Below are 20,043 nucleotides of genomic sequence, written 5' to 3'. Positions count from 1 at the left end.
TACCGTTTGCAGAGGTTGAGCTCTATTTCCATTGCTACTCTTTCAAACAGTTATGAAAAGAAAAAAGTAACCCTCAAACAACCATGACCTTCCCAAATCATATATTGCACAATTTGTAATAGTCCTTGAGACTTGGGCCAAAAAGAAGGGCTTTCTCGAACCTTCTGTTTGTGTTCTGGTTCCTTAGCAACAACACCCCTGATAGATACTGCACATACGTTCCAGGGGATTCCACACTTTTCTGTACAAAGTGCAAAAAGAAACCACGCATTTTTTTCCACAGTTTCAAATTTAGCCCCAAATGACTAAACCAACACAGAATAAACACGATGTTCAGTGTAGAACATAATTTTTGTCCCCAGAGATTTCTCTTTTTGAGCGTTTACTTAAATAATGCCGTACTTATCTCTGACATTATGTATCTGAGGACTTGTTTTTTTGGATATGCCGCTGGATATTCAGAGAAACTAAAGTCAGCCTTCCGTGGCCTTGACTCACAAAACCAAGAATGAATCTCTGGTATAAGATAGTAATTACATTCTAGTAATTTAACCTAATTTAACCTAACCTAATTTAACCTAATTCTGTGTTCTCTGTATAAGTGATGACATTGATATACCTTATCCCTGATTTTTTTCTCCTTCTAGTTATACTTTCAGACTACTCATAGGCTAAATAATACAGATTTATCAATACTACCTAAATGCAATTTTACATTTATTTTAAGACGTTAATGGTGATAAAAATAAAACCACGTGACCATGTTAAGAGCGAACGAAAATATGATTTAAATGCTTGGTGCACTGACTTAATTGACACCTCATTTATTACTACTGGACCAAGTAATTATTTAAAATGTTGATACTATAATTTTGGAAAAGTTGGTGTTATCTTTCTGCCATGTGCTGGGCCTTTGGCCAGCATTTTAAAAATACGATCTCTTGTCTTCTCCTAATAATACTCTGAAATCAGCATCGTCGTCCACATATTATGGGTAAGAAAACTGAGGGAGGAGTCAGAGAAGTCAAGTAACTTCCCCAAACTCAAAGAGGGAATGAGGACACACAACCAAGTGTGTGGTGTCGAACTCCCAAGTGTTTACACAGCTGCACTCTGCCTACAAGCAAATGATTTTTCCCCACAATTTTTCATTGCAAAAAAGATGAGATGATATTGCAACGCAGAGAAGGTCAGAGCTTATAGCAGGTAATTTTGCAGCTAAATTCCCACTGAGGATAATGGCTGTTTTTGAAAGAACGTGTGCTGTCTTTCCCAAGTAAATAATGTTCCAGTTCCAAGGTCTCCCCGCTGAATTGCACAGCTCCTTCATCCATAGCAATGATGGGGGTGAAGCGCAGTACTTAGCCAACAACTAGTTCAAAATAGCTGAGTTTGCTTGTCTGTCCTTCAACACAGTATCTGCTTTATTCCTCATTCGTAAAGTGTTCTTTCTCTGGAGTGGCTACATATGGTTGCTGTAATCATACAGTTTGAGCTGGGATAGACCACAGAGATCATCTAATCTGTTACCATGGCTTAGTTATGCAAAAGAGCTTACAAGAGAACTGCTATTAAAGCGAAGGATAGCTACCCCATAATAGATTGGTTGGACGAGGGTGGAGCGCTTGAGGGTTTGGTTAATTCAGGACCCCAGTCAGAGGGGACGTGGGCTGACTGGACGCCCGAGGCATGTGTCCTGTGAGGGACCAGCACCCTTCCTATTGTCATCACAGAACATCGTCTCATGGCTCAGGCTCGGACAGAGCTTGGAGGGTCAGAGGACACCACGACCGTTGGCATGGTGCTGCCTACACTTGTCCATTGGTCCATCAGGGGCAACCTTGCTGTGGAAGAAAGGCTGGGGGTTGGGGGGGGTGAGAGGAGGAATGGGGGTGGGTGAGGGTGGGTGACTCAGAGCCCTGTGGGGAGGCAGTGAGCTTCTCTCCCTGCAAACACACTGTGTACCAAAATAATTAAATGGAAAGAGGGACTTCCCTGGCAGTCCAGTGGTTAGAACTCGGCCCTTTTACTGCCAAAGGCCTGGGTTCAATCCCTGGTCGGGGAACTAAGATCCTACAAGCTGTGCAGCATGCCCAAAAAAATAAATGAAATAAATAGAAACAAAGCCGGATTTGAATGAATACTTAGTATGAGTGTTGAACTTGGAAATCACATAAAGAGAACATGTTTCCTCTGTCTTTGCCTGTTTGGGGGATTTCATGAAGTAGCTCTTGGTAGTCTTATGCATGACTACTTACTTTAGGGGAAATTAGTCCAGCTGCCTTGGTCTCATTTCATTTCCTTGGAAGATGTTTTTATATATTTTGTTCAGAAACCTTCAATAATTACAAAAATGTATAAGAGAGAGAGAATGATTGATTGATTTCTCCTGAATTGTAAGCAAAGAATTTCTACTGGGAAACCATTTTTCAACTTGGTTGGAATGAGTAGATTAGATGAAAAAGGATATAGTTAATCAAAATGGAAAGATGCCAAGATCAACTATACTTGTTTGGGTCAAAAGGAAAGATTTTTAAACTTTCATATAAAGGAAATTAAAATTTATATTATGTAAAGAGTCCTAAAATATGGGTACATTGGGTTCATGTCTTTTTAATGGTATACTAAGGTGAAACACTTCAATATTCAGATTCAGAACATCTCAGAGAGTCTGATGGCTATGAAAATATTAATTTTGAATATTAATGTGACATCTTACATGGTAACTTAAAAGTCATTTTATAACTGTGGTTGGCATTGATTTTTGAGCTCCTTGCATCCTTATATCTATTTTCCAAGTCATTAACTGCATGTTATGACCTTATTCTTTCACTCTTTTTTTTTTTTTTTTTTTGTCCCTACCACTGAAAGTAGATAGCTCTACTCCGTATCCATTACTGTATGGAATACATTTAGACAAAATGATTATCACAAAGTCTGGGTCTGGGATGAAATCCCTATGGAAGATGAAACTTTCTGAACCCTCACCCTAAACCCTTGAGTTGGCTTCTCCTAATGTGATACTGAGCTTAAGTTTGTCTCTAGCTTTCTCAACAATAGACTTTGTGCTGAGTCTGAACGTTTATGTCCCCTCAAAATTCATGTGTTGAAACCTAACCCCTAAAATGATAGTATTAGGAATGGGGCATCTGGGAGGTGATCAGGTCATGAGTGTAAAGACCTCATGGTTGGGATTAGTGCCCTTATAAAGGAAGCCCCAGAGGGACCCCTCACCCCTTCTGCCATGTGAGGTCTATAACCCAGGAGAGGACCCTCAGCCTCACTTCCTAGGCCTACTGTAACAAAATACCACAACTGGGTAGCTTAAAACTACAGAAATTTATTTTTTCACAGTTCTGGAGTCTCAAAGTCGAAAATCAAGGTATCAGCAGAGCCATCCCTTCAAAGGCTCTAGAGAAGAATCCTTCCTTGCCACTTCTAGCTTCTGTTGGTTGCTGGCCATCCTTGGCTTTCCTTGGTTTGTCCATGTGTAACTTCAGTCTCTTTCTCAGTCTTCATATGGCCCCTCTTCCTTTTGTGTGTCTGTGCCCAAATCTCTCACTTCTTAGAAGGGCATCAATTATATTGAATTTCAGCCCCCCTCTAATCCAGTATGACCTCATCTTAACTTCATAACATCTGCAAAGACCCTATTTCCAAATAAGGTCACGTTCACAGGTTCCAGGTGGACATGATTTCTGGGGGACACTATTCAAGCCAATACAGGAGGTTCTGCAGCTTTGACAACTTTCCCCTCTCCTGGAGTTACCTGCTTTGTCTTCTTTCTTTTTCCTCTGGAGAATTTCCCATTCCTTGGCCTTTACATTACCTGGTTTTCGTCTCTGATTTAATCTCGTGATTGCTCCAGCTGGTGCCCTCTCTGTCCTCACAGAATCAGTCTAACCCGCAAAATCCCCCAGAATATGAATCTGCAAATCCTTAAGATCAGGTGAATTTGGGCGCCCCACTCATGGCTTTGTCTTCGGAGAGGGTGTTGACCTGATTTTAGTCTTCTCTCTTAGGATGGATACCTATCACTTGCCTTTCTCCTATACCTCGGGACTGTGCCACGCACTTTTAGACTGTTGGGGGATTAACTGGTAAAACCAAACCAGGAATTGCTGACTTTTTGTGGTTCTTATATGTGCCATGGTCACCATAAGACAACTTTGTCCGTTTTAAGGAGCTCGTATCTGTCTCCACCTCCATTCCAACCTAACCTGAAAGTTTCTGCTCAAAATTGCTTTAATTACATTATTTGCATGTCTCATAGGTAAATCAGGCAATCCGACCCCTGGGCATATATTCAGAGAAAAACATTATTTGAAAAGATACACGCACCCCTATGTTCATAGCAACACTATTTACAATAGCCAAGGCATGGAAGCAACCTAAATGTCCACCAACAGATGAACGGATAAAGAAGATGTAGTACATATATGCAATGGAATATTACTCAGCCATAAAAAAGAATGAAATAGTGCCATTTTCAGCAACATGGATGGACCTAGAGATGATCATACTAAGTGAAGTAGGCCAGACAAAGACAAATACCATATGATATTGCTTATATGTGGAATCTAAAAAAAATGATACAAATGAACTTATATACAAAACAGAAATAGACCCACAGACATAGAAAGCAAACTTATGGTTACCATAAGGGGAAAGGGGAGGGAGGGGTAAATGAGGAGTTTGGGATTAACATAGACACACCACTATATATAAAATAGATAGCCAACAAGGACCTACTGTATAGCACAGGGAACTCTACTCGATACTTAGTAATGACCTATAAGGGAAAAGAATCTGAAGAAAAAAATGTATATATAACTGAATCACTTTGCTGCACACCTGAAACTAACACAACATGGTAAATCAACTATATTCCATTTAAAAAAAAAAAAGTGAGGCCTGTGTACCGCAGGAAATAGTTGAACCTTGTTTTGGGTCGGACTTTCCCAAATTCTGAGCTCCTAGTTACCGTTTCTCATTATAGCACCCCATGCCTGACTCCTATGAAAAGAGTCCTTACTGGTAACTCCTCCTTGGGACCCTGCCCCCTTCACCTGCTGCCCTTTTGCATGTCAGAGGGGAATTGGACAGACCAGTGTGTCTCCTCTCAAGGTCCTGCAGAAGAGAAGGTTTTTATTTTTACATTATAGAAAAACTATTAAAATACACATCATTCATTTTGATGAGGCATCATCATTTATTATTTAAAATTTATTCTTTTACTATACTTTGGCTTTTCAGCTTCTTTTTCACATTTACCCTGATCTCTCAGACATTTCCCTCCAAAATTAGAGGATAAGGCTGTGAGGATGTCCTGTTTGGGTCCGTTCTCTGTTCCTTTTCCTCCAGCCTCAGGCTTTGGCCCAGAGTCACTTCCAAGCGGGCAGGCCCTCCCAGTGCTGTTGGTTTATGGAACATAGTTTCAGGAAAATGCCAAGTGTAAAGAGGTTTGAGCAATTGTAATTGCAGGAGACACAGAATGTGCTTTTAAAACTTTGGGTTTCTAATTCCATCTAGCCGTTTCATTGCTAATTTGCTTTTATTAAAACCAAAAAACAAAACAAAAAATCAACAGCCACCCTAAACCTTGAGGACAGAACATACGTCGACTATGCTTTTTGTTGTTGTTGTTCTGGAATTTTATAACTCGTTGCTTGTTTTAGATCAAACAAAAAAAGAAAACTCAGAAAAAGTGTTAGCAAAGTTCTTTTTTTAATTTAATTTAATTTTTTTTTTTTTTTTTTTTTTCCTGTGGTACGCGGGCCTCTCACTGTGTGGCCTCTCCCGTTGCGGAGCACAGGCTCCAGACGCACAGGCCCAGCGGCCATGGCTCATGGGCCCAGCCGCTCCGCGGCATGTGGGATCTTCCCGGACCGGGGCACGAACCCGTGTCCCCTGCATCGGCAGGCGGACTCTCAACCACTGCGCCACCAGGGAAGCCCCTAATTTAATTTTATTTATTGTTTTTTTTAATTAATTTTATTTATTTGCTTATATATGGAAAAGATTTAAGTTATCTTCACAAGTAAGCAGGTTTAGTAACAACTTTTTTTTTTTTTAACATCTTTATTGGGGTATAATTGCTTTACAATGGTGTGTTAGTTTCTGCTTTACAACAAAGTGAATCAGTTATACATATACATCTGTTCCCATATCTCTTCCCTCTTGCGGCTCCCTCCCTCCCACCCTCCCTATCCCACCCCTCCAGGTGGTCACAAAGCACCAAGCAACAACTTTTAACTCTTTCTTGTTATGAGTTCCCTAGATCAGTGTGCTTCCTGCTGATAACGTAAGCGCTTCCTTTCAGTTGATGGCTGCGAGCTTGGAGGAAAGTAGAATCAAACAGATTGTCAGTCACCAGCACTAAAAGTTTAAAGATTAACTAATTAAAACTGAAAAACATATGATTCTCTTCAGGACATTATTTTATTCCAGTTCAGCTGATATCTGACGATGTTAGCATATTAGATTTGTCAGATTTGTCTCAAATTAAATGGAAAAGCATTTTGCTTTATTTTTTTCTGGTTGCTATGGTGACTTTTTTCCTCAGTAGATGGACAGCACGGTAATGAGGGCGGTGTTCAACACTGCCGTTCCAGGGCCTTAGGGCTGAAACGCCCGACGAGGCATAGCGGAGAGAAGGCAGAACTGCGAGTAGGGGCTTGGGGGCAGGAGGGGCTGGCGGGGGGAGGTTGGCCCCAGATCCGCTGTTCACTATATGAGTTACAAGTCCAACAGCCTTCTTGAGCCTCACTCTGCTCATCTCTAAAATGGGCCTGATACGATCACTCTTGCCTACCTCGTAGAGTTGTTATGAATTTCAAATAAGATTAACGTGCTCATCAGAAGCACATTGAACAACTGTGCACTACCATACAGATATGAACTATCTTTATTGTAGCTTCGTGAACAATTGATTTCTTATGTCTTATCGGTGATCATCATGGCTCTTTAGCTGGTGTGGTAATTCCTCTTCCAGCTCCAGGTCTTTCTCTCGTGTTATCCCAGATCTGGATAAACTCCTGTTGAGTTGTAATACACAGTATATATGGAGTGATTGTCATATGCAAGACACTTAGCTAAAAACCTTACTTTGGACTTTTCATTTAATCTATATCACAACCCTATGAGGTTGAGTACTAACACTGTTACGGATGAAGACATTGGGGATTAGAAAGGTTAAATTAGTTATCCAAAGAGTAGCATAGCCAGGGCTGGAATGTTTTGTCTTATGCCATGGCCTATGCTTTACTTGGTATATTATTATATTTCCAAAAGTTTTGCAACTCTGAAATCATGTCTCCTCCATGAAAATCTTTTCTTACCAGTTGGTGCAAAGAGCCCCTATCTCTATTTCTTCTGAATATGTATCCCTCAGAGCTCTTTATTCATCACTCCATGCTACTCGTTGGTTAGTATTTTCATCATTTAATTATTTTCTCCATGTAGACTTCTGAAGTGCCTTCCCAAATCATTGTCTCTGTTTAGATGACTGAAGCCCAGTTACAGAAAACTTCTCTGTTTTCCTACATTTGATTATTCATTCAACCAGACAGGTAACGTGATGATGACGAGGATCTTGGGAGTCTACCCATCACCTCCTGTGTCATTTCCCATTGGCTCTTGGTCGATACAACTTCTTTCATCTCCAGCCTTGTCTGTCCTCCCTTTTCTACCCTTCTTGTGACCCCCTGGTCACTCATCCAAGGTCACAGACATGACTGGCAATGACATGATTTTTTTTAAACTTATTGCACAGCCTGCTAAACTGTGTTTTCTCCACAGTTTCATTTGTTTTAATATTTGCAGGTGTGTCTATACCATTATTTCTACTCTAAATAAAATGTCGGCACCTGAGATTTTCTGGAAGCCTTGTTTCCATCTCCAAAGTAGCTGGTTGGATTTAGAAAGAGATTTTCTTCTGTGACTCACCCAGGAGAAAGTGTATTTTAACAAGGGACCATCAAGTCCTGAATCTCACACCAAGGGAGACAGTGCAACAAACAAACAGTTTTTCTCTTTCCTGGCCCCAAGTAAGCTTAAATTTACTAGGAAATTAAAATTAGGATGTTTGTTTATGTGGAAAGGTTTTTAGTATTAGACATCAGAAACACTGGGGACCGCTCCATAGGTAAAGCAGCTTTTACCAAATAAGTAGACTTTTGAATTCCACAAAATAAATTTATTTATTTATAAATTTATAATAAATTTGTTTATTTGTTTATAAATTTATTTATTTTTGGCTGCACTGAGTCTTCGTTGCTGCGTGCGGGCTTTCTCTAGTTGCAGCAAGTGGGGGCTACTCTTTGTTGTGGTGCGCGGGCTTCTCATTGAGGTTGCGGAGCAGGGGCTCTAGGCGCGCCGGCTTCAGTAGTTGTGGCACACGGGGTCAGTAGTTGTGGCTCACGGGCTCTAGAGCGCAGGCTCAATAGCTGTGGCACACGGGAGCTTAGTTACTCCACCGCATGTGGGATCTTCCCAGACCAGGGCTCAAACCCGTGTCCCCTGCATTGGCACGTGGATTCTTAACCACTGCGCCATCAGGGAAGTCCCTGAATTCCACACTCTTTATTAAAAATAAAGCAAAACCAAAACTTGTTTCTACCACACAAGGTGCAGAAATAGTAAATCAAAGAAAATGAACAGCTTTGCTATTCAATGTAAACAAGATATTGTTGATGAGGCAGAATTAAATTATTTTGCTTTTGATTCATTTCAGTGTTTGGAACATGTTTTCTCTCCTCTAGAATTAAACACAATAGGAGTTTTTGGACTGTCTTGCTCTTTCCTTTAACTGGCAGTGGGACAGTATGTGTTGATATAGGTTCCAAGTCACATTTCCTGTGTTGTAACCAGTCTCTTTTTCACAGCTAATTAAGTGGAAAACGATGTATAAATGCAATTCAAAAGATTCACATTGTATACTCTTTAAAAATCTCTACTATTTACTGTGAATTATAGTTTTTGTTTTTCATTTATAATTTTAAAAACTCAACTGTTGGTGTGAATTTATTATTTTTCATTTTTATCTATAATTATCCAAATTCATATTCTAATGTTTCACTGTTAACCTAAAGATAGCTTGAATTGGGCTTCCCTGGTGGCGCAGTGGTTGGGAGTCCGCCTGCCGATGTAGGGGACACGGGTTCACGCCCCAGTCCGGGAGGATCCCACATGCCGCGGAGCGGCTGGGCCCGTGAGCCATGGCCGCTGGGCCTGTGCGTCTGGAGCCTGTGCTCCGCAACGGGTGAGGCCACAGCAGTGAGAGGCCCGTGTACCGCAAAAAAAAAAAAAAGATAGTTTGAATTTATGAAGCAAATTATCAAATAAATCATTACATATTTCATTTGTTTTGGTTAATAGAAATGTTCTCAATTTTGTTATGAATATGTTGTCCCTTGTCCCTTAAGGAGAGCATAGAAAAAATAGACATTCATTTTTTCAGTTTTTGGGTTTTTTTAAACATCTTTATTGGAGTATAATTGCTTTACAATGGTGTGTTAGTTTCTGCTTTAAAACAAAGTGAATCTGCTACATGTATACATATATCCCCATATCTCCTCCCTCTTGCATCTCCCTCCCATCCTCCCTATCCCACCCCTCTAGGTGGTCACAAAGCACCGAGCTGATCTCCCTGTGCTATGCGGCTGCTTCCCACTAGCTATCTATTTTACATTTAGTAGTGTATATATGTCCATGCCACTCTCTCACTTCGTTCCAGCTTACACTTCCCCCCATTTTTTCAGTTTTTTAAAGATATATTTTGACATAAATTTTTGTTTTGCTTGATACCAAGTACACATTTATTAAAGAATTTCCAAATCTAGGAAAAAGAAATGATACCCAGGAGAGTGAAGCATAACTGCCTAAATGCTGATAAAAGTCTCTCATCTGTGGAATGAAATTAGTATCGAAAGAGAATTATGCCAACGCTGTACTATTGAAACTAGCAAATTCTAAAATATCTTTTGGCAACTCGACATAATGATTTATTTATTTTTCTTTATAACTTACCATCAATTAGCACGTGAAAGATAAAATAGAATTCACTATTTTTTTTCAAATCAAAACTTATTAAAATTACTCTTTGCAAACTGAAGGAAAAGCAAAAAGAATTTAATGATTTGCAGGAGGGCATGTGGTAATAGCACTTTTTTTATGTCTACAGATGGATTTTTTTTTCCCCAGGGACATTAAATATACCTGGCTTCTCTAGCACTGCCTGTACTATGGCATATGCTCAGTAAATATTGATTGAATGGATGGATGGATGAATGGGAATTGGAAAGTTATTTTATGTCGTTCAGAATTTAGAAATACAAAGAGGGAGTTAAATTTCTACCATAATTATCAGAATTAACTTTATATTTCAGTACTTTATAGTTTTTACCATAAAATACCACTGAATTAATTTGTTCTATTTTGCGTTTGATGTGAACTGTTAAATCAAAGTTGTTACCTTTTGGTAAATTAAACTTCAGAGATAGTGAGATTATGAAGGAGAAAAAGAAAGCTGCAAAGAGTCTTCAAGCTCCAGCAGTTTCTTTGTCTCCTCCTCACAAGCACACAGTATTTTTCCCCAGTATGGTATCACTTTTAATAATATTGGAATTTCTCTTTAGGAGACACACACATAAGTGCTATTCATGAGGAAAGAGCATGGCATACCTAAAAATAAAATTGTGCTTTGTTTTTTTATAAACCTTGTTTATGTTTATTTTAAACCTTAGGGAAAAGTACTCTATGGGTCTCCAGAGCTGTAAGTGGGTAAATAAAAAAGTACTGTAATTTTTCAAAGCATCATTGACTGCCAAGAGTCTGATATTATCATTCCAGCTTACAGCAACTCAGTTAAGGGTATTAGTATCCTACTATTTGCAAAGGAATTTACAAGGAAACCTAAAACAATTGGAAAAGACAATGGAAAAATATTATACAGACTTTTAGATGAATCAACTATGATTTTAAAAAAAGAATTAGATTATCTGATGAGCTGAATCTAAATAAAAATGCAGGTGAGGTATCCAAGCTTCCATTTCCTTGTTCTCCTTTATATTATGTGACCACAAAGTTATTTTCTGCCGAAGGTTTTTTTTTCATTGGCTTGCTTATTTGATACAACTGATACTAAGAACCATAGGAGCTGAAAATGTAGGTTGAAAAAAATGGGGGTAACAGACTGGCTTTGCTTACCTATCATGTATTTTAGTAAGAGATGCTTTCCATGGGCCACTGTGTCGCACAGCTCCAGGGAGCATCGTCTGATGGAATACACTGTGACTGGTGCCCCCTGGGGTTGTGCAGTGGTGCTGAGCACATATACAATCTGTGCTGATTTTGGCTTCAGGAATGTTTTCCATGGATGGTTGTAGTAGGAAAAATATTTTTGAATCTTCACGCACTTATGTTTTTTTAAACATTCACCACAGGCTACAAACAATGTCAACACGTCTAATTTTAAATAGCTTTTTCGCAGGACTTTAACCAGAAATAAGAGTAGAAACTTGATAGGAAAGATGCTGTCCTGTGCAACAAATTTAAAGTCTGAAAACACAGAGGTTTTTCAAATGGAAGCAGGAAACTGGCCATTCAAGAAGATGGTAGCGTGTTGAGCTGGAATCCGATTTCTTTACACAATCAGGATTCTTCTTGGAATTCTCAGCTCTTTTCAGTTAAGTGGAGATTCTGTATGAAAACTCTTTCTTTTGAACTTTTATAACACTTTTTTCTAATTCCCTGTACAGACAAATAAATTTGCAAAGGTGGATAGTAGACATGACCTCAGCTTTAGTGTCTTAATGTGAAAATGCACATACATTCACAATGGAGTGAGGAGGCATTGTCATTTTTAAACATGAGAAGCCTTGACTTGACGCTCAGTAAGGGAAGATGCTTGGAAGAATTTACCAACTGATAAGAATATTCTGGAAAATAGAAAAGGGAGATATGTTAACAGAGCAAACAATTTTTTTTTTTTTTGCGGTACGCGGGCATCTCACTGTTGTGGCCTCTCCCGTTGCAGAGTACAGGCGCCGGACGCGCAGGCTCAGTAGCCATGGCTCACGGGCCCAGCCGCTCCGCGGCATGTGGGATCCTCCCGGACCGGGGCACGAGCCCGTGTCCCCTGCATCGGCAGGTGGACTCTCAACCACTGCGCCACCAGGGAAGCCCCCAGACAATTTATTTTAATCACCAAAAATTGCTTTTGGAAAACAAAAGAAAAAAATTTAGAATTTTTAGGAAAAAAATGTATCGTTTTTTCTAATTTTATCTTTATTTTTTTCTAATTTTGTCTTTAAAATTTGAGCCTTCCTCAAGTTTTACTTCTTCCATAAATTTTTCTCTCCCTTTCCATTCTGAAATCTCTGAATTCTTACCAGCTATGTGAGTCTGTGGAGTGTAGTAGTTAAGAACCCCACATTGCCGGATTGCACGGATCGGTTGATAGCGGGAGATTCTGCGCATGGGTGGCTCCACCCCTCACGACTTAGGTACCTTGGACAAACCACTTGAGCTATGTTTGCATTGATTTGCACATTTGAGAAATGCAGATAATAATGATCCGTGTGGTTGTTATGAGCGTTAAAATAGGAACTATCTGTAAAGTGCATCTATGCACTCAGTAGGCAGTGGCAGTGTTTTACTGTGTACCACGTGTTGTAGCATTTGATTATTTGTTATAATGACTTGCCTTAATTACTTTCTAAGGCATGATGTATACATTCATAAAACACATGCTAGAGTCTTTTTCCATGCTTGGGTTTGATACGTCAGTTTTTTGTTTGGTTGGTTGGTTTTTAGATGTACGTTTCCCAGGGCCAGGACCTATATCATTTTTGTTGTTGTTTTTATTTATCATTCACTTTATTTTTATTTATTTATTTATTTATTTATTTATTTTTTTTTTTTTTTGCGGTACGCGGGCCTCTCACTGTTGCGGCCTCTCCTGTTGCGGAGCACAGGCTCCGGATGCGCAGCCTCAGCGGCCATGGCTCACGGGCCCAGCCGCTCCGCAGCATGTGGGATCTTCCCGGAGCAGGGCACAAACCCGTGTCCCCTGCATCGGCAGGCGGACTCTCAACCACTGCGCCACCAGGGAAGCCCTCCTCCATGTCTTTTTGTGGCTTGATAGTCCATTTGTTGTTAGTGTTGAATAATATCCCATGTCTGGATGGACCACAGTTTATTTATCTAATTCAGCTCCTGAAGGACATCTTGGTTGCTTCCAAGTTCTAGCAGTTAAGAATAAGGCTGCTATAAACATCTCTGTGAAGGTTTTTTGTAGACATATCATATATATATATTTTTAAATTTTCTACAGTCTCTCATACAAAGTAAGGATTTTTAGCACATAGAATTCCACATCTGAGGTCTGAAAGGACTTAGAAATAACGCATTAGATACAAGGAAACTGAAGACCAAGCGACCTGGTGTCGACTGCGTGTGCAGTCTATTGTACTTCCTGCCAGGAAATTCTTATCTATATGTAACGAAGAAGATCTAAAAATTAGGTTGACGTCTTGAAAATATTACCAAAGGTTTGATGTGGTGAGCATAAGAGCTGAGAATTATCGCCCCAAATGATATAATCAGTTTTTTTTAAAGAGTGAATTTAATAAGCTGTAGCCATGGTTTTTTCTCATTGTTTTATAACTGATCATTATAACTTTATTATGACTTTATAATTTCTCTCCTAAGCTAGGCATTGTGCATTTTGAGTTATGTTTTGTGTAGCTGGCTTTTTGACTTTTTCCCAGTGGCCGATGCCCTCTTGGAACTGACTGAGCCTTGCTCTTTTCACAGGTTGTGGTGGAGAGTTGTCTGGGGACACGGGCTCCTTCAGTAGCCCCGGCTACCCTAACAGGTACCCTGCCAACAAGGAGTGTATCTGGTACATTCACACCGCCCCTGGGAGCAGCGTTCAGCTCACCATCCATGACTTTGATGTGGAGTATCACGCAAGCTGCACCTTCGACGTCCTGGAGGTAGGAAATTAGATGGTTTTCCGCACGTTATAGGATTTGGGGGCTAGAACTGGAAATCACTCTGCAGAAAACCCTGAATTCTTTCCAGGGGCCAGCAGTGTTCTATTCTTAGACGTTTCGATGAGTATCAGCCCTTGGTGAATGATGCTTGCAGACAAATGGGGTTAATATCTCAGTTTGGCTTTCCCTAAAAGCAGTGCCCGAATGGCTGGGTGTAATTAGAAGGTGGTACCAGGCGGCAGAAGGGAGGGAACCATGGGGGGAGGCTGAGGAGAGAGAACCAAGGAAGGGAGCCCCTGTGGGCGACGTGGGCTTAATCCTGCTGCAACCCCCGAGGTCCTATGAGGTCTGCTGCTCAGAGCCATCCCTCTAAGGACACAAGGCATTGGTCCCCCAACTCCCGTCCCCACTGATGGAACCTGGTATCATCAGTGCCCCACACTTCCAGCCTGAGAAAGCTCCCTTGGGAAAGGCAGTGGGCGGCAGAGTGTAAAGAAGACGCGGGTACTCAGGGTAGGACAGGGCAGGGAGCTGAGGAAGGGGCTGCAACTTTTCCAACGCTGCTGCAATGGCTTTATCTTGGGTAATTAAGATGGCCCTTGAGAATCGGTTATAATCAGCTGTTTGTTGCAGGAATCTAGTCATCAGATGATTTCCAAGTACACATGAAATTCCTATTGCCGCAGCGATAGGGACTGCCTCATGACAAGGTTCTGTATCTAGTAGAACTTAAAGTCCACCAAGGCTGGGTATTTGTGTGTTTTTGTTCTGTTTTGTTTTGTTTCACTGCTATACCCCCAGAGCCATAGAGCACTTGGCAAATAGTAAACACTTCATATATATTTGTGGGATAAATGAAAGTGTCACATCTCCAGTTGTTGTGCAGTGATAATGTACGTTTATGGTGATTTGCAAAGGGATTTCAACATCCATTTCCCCATTTGAATGTTAACGGATCCTGTGAGGTGAGAGGGGGATTTTACCGCTCCCCACTTCACTGTTGTCAGAACGGAGGCTCAAAAAGATTGCTGGGTTTCTCCACAACCACAAGGATAGTGAGTGGAGAAGCCGAGAACTGAATCCACCCCCGCCGCACACGCCACGTCAGCCAGTGTAGAAGGACAGATGTGGGCAGCGTGCAAGATACTGAAAGGAGCACCTTGTTGACAGGCCTGTATAGGAAACTTTAAAACTAAAAGGCTTATTTAATTACAAACCAAGTTGTCTCCTTGAAAAGAAATGGGGTTTTCAAATCATGTCCTCACTGAGTAGACGCAGCGTCACTAGGAGTCACATTGAGCAGCTCGAGTCTGCAAAGAAGGACGATGCTGCAGTAAGTGGGACTGGAGACAGAGCCGGTGAGTCCTTGGGTTCAACCCAAACCCTGTCTTCACGTAAGTCCGGCTGCCCAGGCGTGACTCCAGCTCAGAAGAGGACCAGTTTCTTCCGAGGAGAGAATAAGGTGGCTCCCGAAATTCACAAAACTCACGCGCAGCTCAGACTGTGAAGCAGTAATATCACTCACGGGGGAATGTCGAGATGCTCCCTCCCGCAGGCGAGATTCCTCCGCCGCATGAAAACCCTTAACCCGTACAGAGGGCTGGCAGCAGAGTGTTCCACGGTAACGTGACACGTTCGTCACCCTTCATTTTCATATTGCAAAGCTCGTGTGATCGTTGCCTACTTGGCAACATGTAAATAGGGTTCATTGTGCTTTGGTTTTGTCCCACCCATTACGTGAGAGAGCAAAGAGCAGGCCTGTTCCCTGTGAGCAGCCTTGGGGACAGAGGGGCAGCACAAGGCCTCTGGGCAGCAGCGTTCAGACAGGGTCCTGCACAGAAAGGACCGTGAGAAGAGGCTGCGGTCTGCTTGGGGCTTATCTGTGTCAAGACAAGGTGGGCTCCCGTGTCCCATCCAACCAGGGTTTGAGGGAATATATTGAAGCCCTTAAATATTTGGGCAAGTTTTTTTCTTAAGGCTGAAGTGAGTTAACCCCCTGACATTTTCCCTCCAAACCTTGTTGGACGTCTCTGCAAATACTCAAGAAGGTGCTGTCATCAATCTGGGTTAATGACAATAAAATGATTTTTTTCCATCCCTATCACATGGACGCCGATAACATGTTAACAACAGGTTTCACAATATTTTACCCCAGGTGGGTGTGTGGCCTGGAAACATCTCTGACTTTCTCCACCCATCTGTCCCCGTCCTGTTTGTTCATCAGCCCGTCCTGTTCTGAGCCCAGTAGGGCCTCACTGTCTCCAGGTATCCAGTTTACCTGAGTTTCACCTGATCTAACCAAGAGCCCATCTATTTTTCTCTCAAAAAGCAGGTGTCCGGAGGGTGGCCAGCTGCATCAGGCAACAGCCGTTTGGTTACTCATAACCCTGGAATGCTGACTTGATTGTAACAGTAAATGGAGCTAACAGAGCAGAAAGAACTGTTCAAAACAGATTAAAACCATAGGCTTTGAAATGTTCTATATCCTGAGCATTGGCTAAAAACACATTTTTTAATCTCTGATCATCAGACCAATTCTTTTCCCCACAAAGTTGAGTCATATGCTGTAATCCAACGAAGCACACCCTGAAATTCTTTCCATCTTTTTCCTCTTTTGAAGAGTCATGTGCTAACTATTGGTTTTAATTTGTGGAAGCGGAAAGTACCATTCTATTGTTTGAGTGAGAGAAACCCTGGCTGATTTCACTTCAGTCCTTGAGAAAGGAGCCTGAACAGCACAGAGCAGAAAAGGGAAGCCAGTCCTCGACGCAGGAGACCCAGACGGTTGCCTGGTGCGGGCAGTCAGCCTCCCCTGGTCTCTCCCCCGCTGTCTTTGTGGAGGGAAAGCAAAGAACGTCAAAAGCGGCAGTGTTTACTCTTCTGGAGGCTCTAGGCCCGCCGACTCATACCCGCTTTGTTTGCGATCTCAAGGGGACCCTGAGCAGGGAGACCAGAATATTTTGCTGACGTGCAAGTTTTCTTTGTTAGAACTAAACGCTTGCACTCAGCGTTCTGTCCAAATATGTGCTGCTCGCGGGGTGGGCGACTGGGGGCCCAGGCTGTGGGTTTCAGGCTCTGAGCTCCACCCCAGGCCAGGGGGCAGGGGAATCTCAAGGGTGCTAAACCAGAAGCAGCCTGGTTTGTGCCATTTGCATATGTGTACATGGGAAGGGCCACACAGGGCTCTTCCTCCAGTTCTGCCTCTGATGGGACTTGGGGGCCTCACACAAACAGAGCTCTTCCAGGTGAAAATCAGCTCGAAGCGGTTGGCTCGCTTCATTCCTTTGCAATTACAGCCCTTGCGCTCGGCCCTCCCGGAACAGTGGTTTCATTCATTTCGGCCTTTCCCGCATGGCTGGGGGAATTAATCAGACAAAGAAATCATTATGGATTCAAATCACACACTCCTCACCGAAAGTAGGCTGCTTGTTCTGCTCTCCCTCCCCGGAGGACACTTGAGTGAGGTCCACATCAGTCATCAGTCGGCAGCCGCCCTGGGGTGGGGGGGGCAGGGGCTCGGGGCCTCAGGCTGGGGAGATGCTCGGGTGGGAGAGGGCGCAGGTCAGGGTGGGGAGGGCACCACTCGCACCCACTGGGCCACCTTTCCCGGGTCCGGTTCCAGCCGGGAGGGGGGAAGGGCACAGATGCCAGTGTGCCTGAGAACTGTCACCAAACTGGTCGTTCTTGCACTAACGCAAGTGTGGCGAGATTGACGGTCGGGGGTCTACACCTTCTGTGGGATTCTTATCTTCCCCCCACACCCCCGCACACGGGTTATCCAAGGGGCCCTTGAGAAACCTGTGTGTGAGGCATCCTGGAGGCCCCCGTGGGCTGGGCCAGACCTCCTGCAAGATGCTGGACGTGAGATCCAGGGGACAGTTGCCACGAGGAATGTGTCGCCGGGGTATTGCATCCAGCCAGATAGTTGCAAATTGCAGCAGCCTAGGAGATCTCGGGACAAGTGAGATGGACCTAGCGGGGCAGAGTCCAGGGCGATTCCTGAGCAGAAGGTGAACGCTCTCCGTCTTGCTCCTGTGAGCGTCTGTGCCAGGAGAAGGTACAGAGGGACCTGTAGGACTCCCTCCCTGAGGATGCCGCAGAACACACTGATAGAGGTTACATTTTCACTCCCTCTGAAGGGGCACAAATATATTAAATGCGTAATCTTGTAAAGCATTCGGGTTGCAAAGTGGAAAATCCTAAAAATGTAGCAGTGATCAGTAGCCTTCAGTGAACCAACAAAATAGCTTTATGCTAAGGCTATTCCTATGCGCCCAGAAGAGTTAGAAAATCAGCCCTGATGCTGGATTATCTGCCACAGGCCTCTGCCAAAGAAAGCAGGGGATCCTATGTGGACTTGGAAGAGGGGAAGGGGAGATAGGGGAGAGTCTGGGGTAATCTACTCAGTTCAGCTCTGCAGCTCTGGCTGAGGAGACAAGGAGGCATTTCGTGGGCGGTTGAACTTGTGTGTTACGAGGGCAGAGGGAGTGCCTTGGAAAATCCAGCTCAAGTTTACAGTGTGCCCCCACATGGGGAGGCTGAGATTTCAATCTCTGCTGATAATAGGATCCAAACGCTGGTGCTAAAGGGGAATCAGCGGAAGGCTTGTAATTGCTTAAATCTCTCTCTCAAGTTCTTTTTTTCTCCGTCCCATCATAGATCTATGGAGGCCCTGATTTCCACTCTCCCAGGATAGCCCAGCTGTGTGTGCAAAGATCGTCTGAGAATCCCATGCAGGTCTCCAGCACTGGAAGTGAGCTGGCAATCCGATTCAAGACTGACTGGTCCATAAATGGGAGAGGCTTCAACATCTCATGGAGAGCGGTCCCTGGAGGTGGGTGAACCTAGGAGCTGTCTCAAAATCCTTAAGCTGGGCCCTCGTTAAACTTCATGAAGTGTTTAGAGAGCGATGTGACGGCTACATCCTCCGTCACAGCTCTGTGACTTCTCTAATGGCACACATGCTTCCCTGAGAAAGAGAGTTTAACTTGCAAAGAGTCACCTCGTATGTGAAAACCAGCCCATGCAAGTGTACACATCCATGCTGAAAGCAGGAGCAGGGTGGTTGGTCAGACTCGCTTTCTGTCCAAGGGACTTCTGCCTGTTCACCAGCCTCAATTTGGGCATCAACAAAGCGCTAAATTACTTTATGCCACACATGTGGATGCTTGGCAAATACCCAAACTGCAAATGTTAAATTTGTGAATTTCAAGGAATTATTACCTTTTGTTATATACTGACTTTCTGCCCAAGATCTTAGGCTGTCTAAATAAATTACCTGTTGCAGAGTTTTAAAAATAAAGTATTAATGCACAAAATCTTTCAGCAGATGTTAATCTATACAGCTACTAATAATAGCAATGTTTATCGAACGCTTACTGTGTGTCAGGCATTTTTCTAACTAGTCTACAAAGACTCTCTCATTTAATCCTCACAACCACCCTCTGAGGGAAGGTTATTTCTTGTCCTTATCTTACTGATGAAGAAATGGAAGCTTAGAGTAGTTAGTGGCCTGTCCAAAGTCACACAGCTAAAAAATGCCAAAGTGAAGACATGACTCCAGGCTGCCTTACGGCCCCACTTCTGTAGGCCAAAGGTGATATAGTAAGTATACTAGAGCTTTCCTAAAGTTAATGGTGCATGAATTTAATGAAAATTATATTTACATGGTGTTTAGATTACCTAAAAATGATTCTCAATTATCAGAAAATAATACTGAATTTTCCCATTATTAGTTTATATTATCATAAACCCAAGAAATGATGAGTCATAGAGTTAGACATTGATAGATATTTGATTACATCATAGGAATTAAAAAAACTGAATGACTGTACAATGTCCAGAATATTAAATTTTAAAAGACAGATGTTAAATTATTTATAGGAGCGTACACTACTGAATTATCAAAATTCTTAGAAGGAGATGTGTTATTCTTACAGTATGTTATATTTTTAGAGAACAGTGAAGAGGCATTTCATGGCTTTGTGAAAATATGATTTTATTTGCATTATTTTTCAGTATTTTTAAAATAACCTTTGACATC

General features: G+C 42.3%; 1 protein-coding gene across 1 annotated transcript in view; it reads left to right on the top strand.

Annotated features, from left to right (window-relative positions):
- Positions 1-20,043, top strand: part of CUBN (cubilin) — a 266,027-nt gene that overhangs the window by 98,369 nt on the left and 147,615 nt on the right. The window contains exons 29-30 of the mRNA XM_019933506.3: positions 13,819-14,000; positions 18,660-18,834. Coding sequence (XP_019789065.2) covers positions 13,819-14,000; positions 18,660-18,834 — 357 coding nt within the window. The remainder of the gene's footprint in view (positions 1-13,818; positions 14,001-18,659; positions 18,835-20,043) is intronic.

The sequence above is a fragment of the Tursiops truncatus genome, chromosome 2 (genome assembly GCF_011762595.2).
Source record: "Tursiops truncatus isolate mTurTru1 chromosome 2, mTurTru1.mat.Y, whole genome shotgun sequence".
NCBI classification, from domain to species: domain Eukaryota; kingdom Metazoa; phylum Chordata; class Mammalia; order Artiodactyla; family Delphinidae; genus Tursiops; species Tursiops truncatus.
Note: the sequence above shows the minus strand (reverse complement) of the source record. Positions and strands in the feature narration are given on the sequence as shown.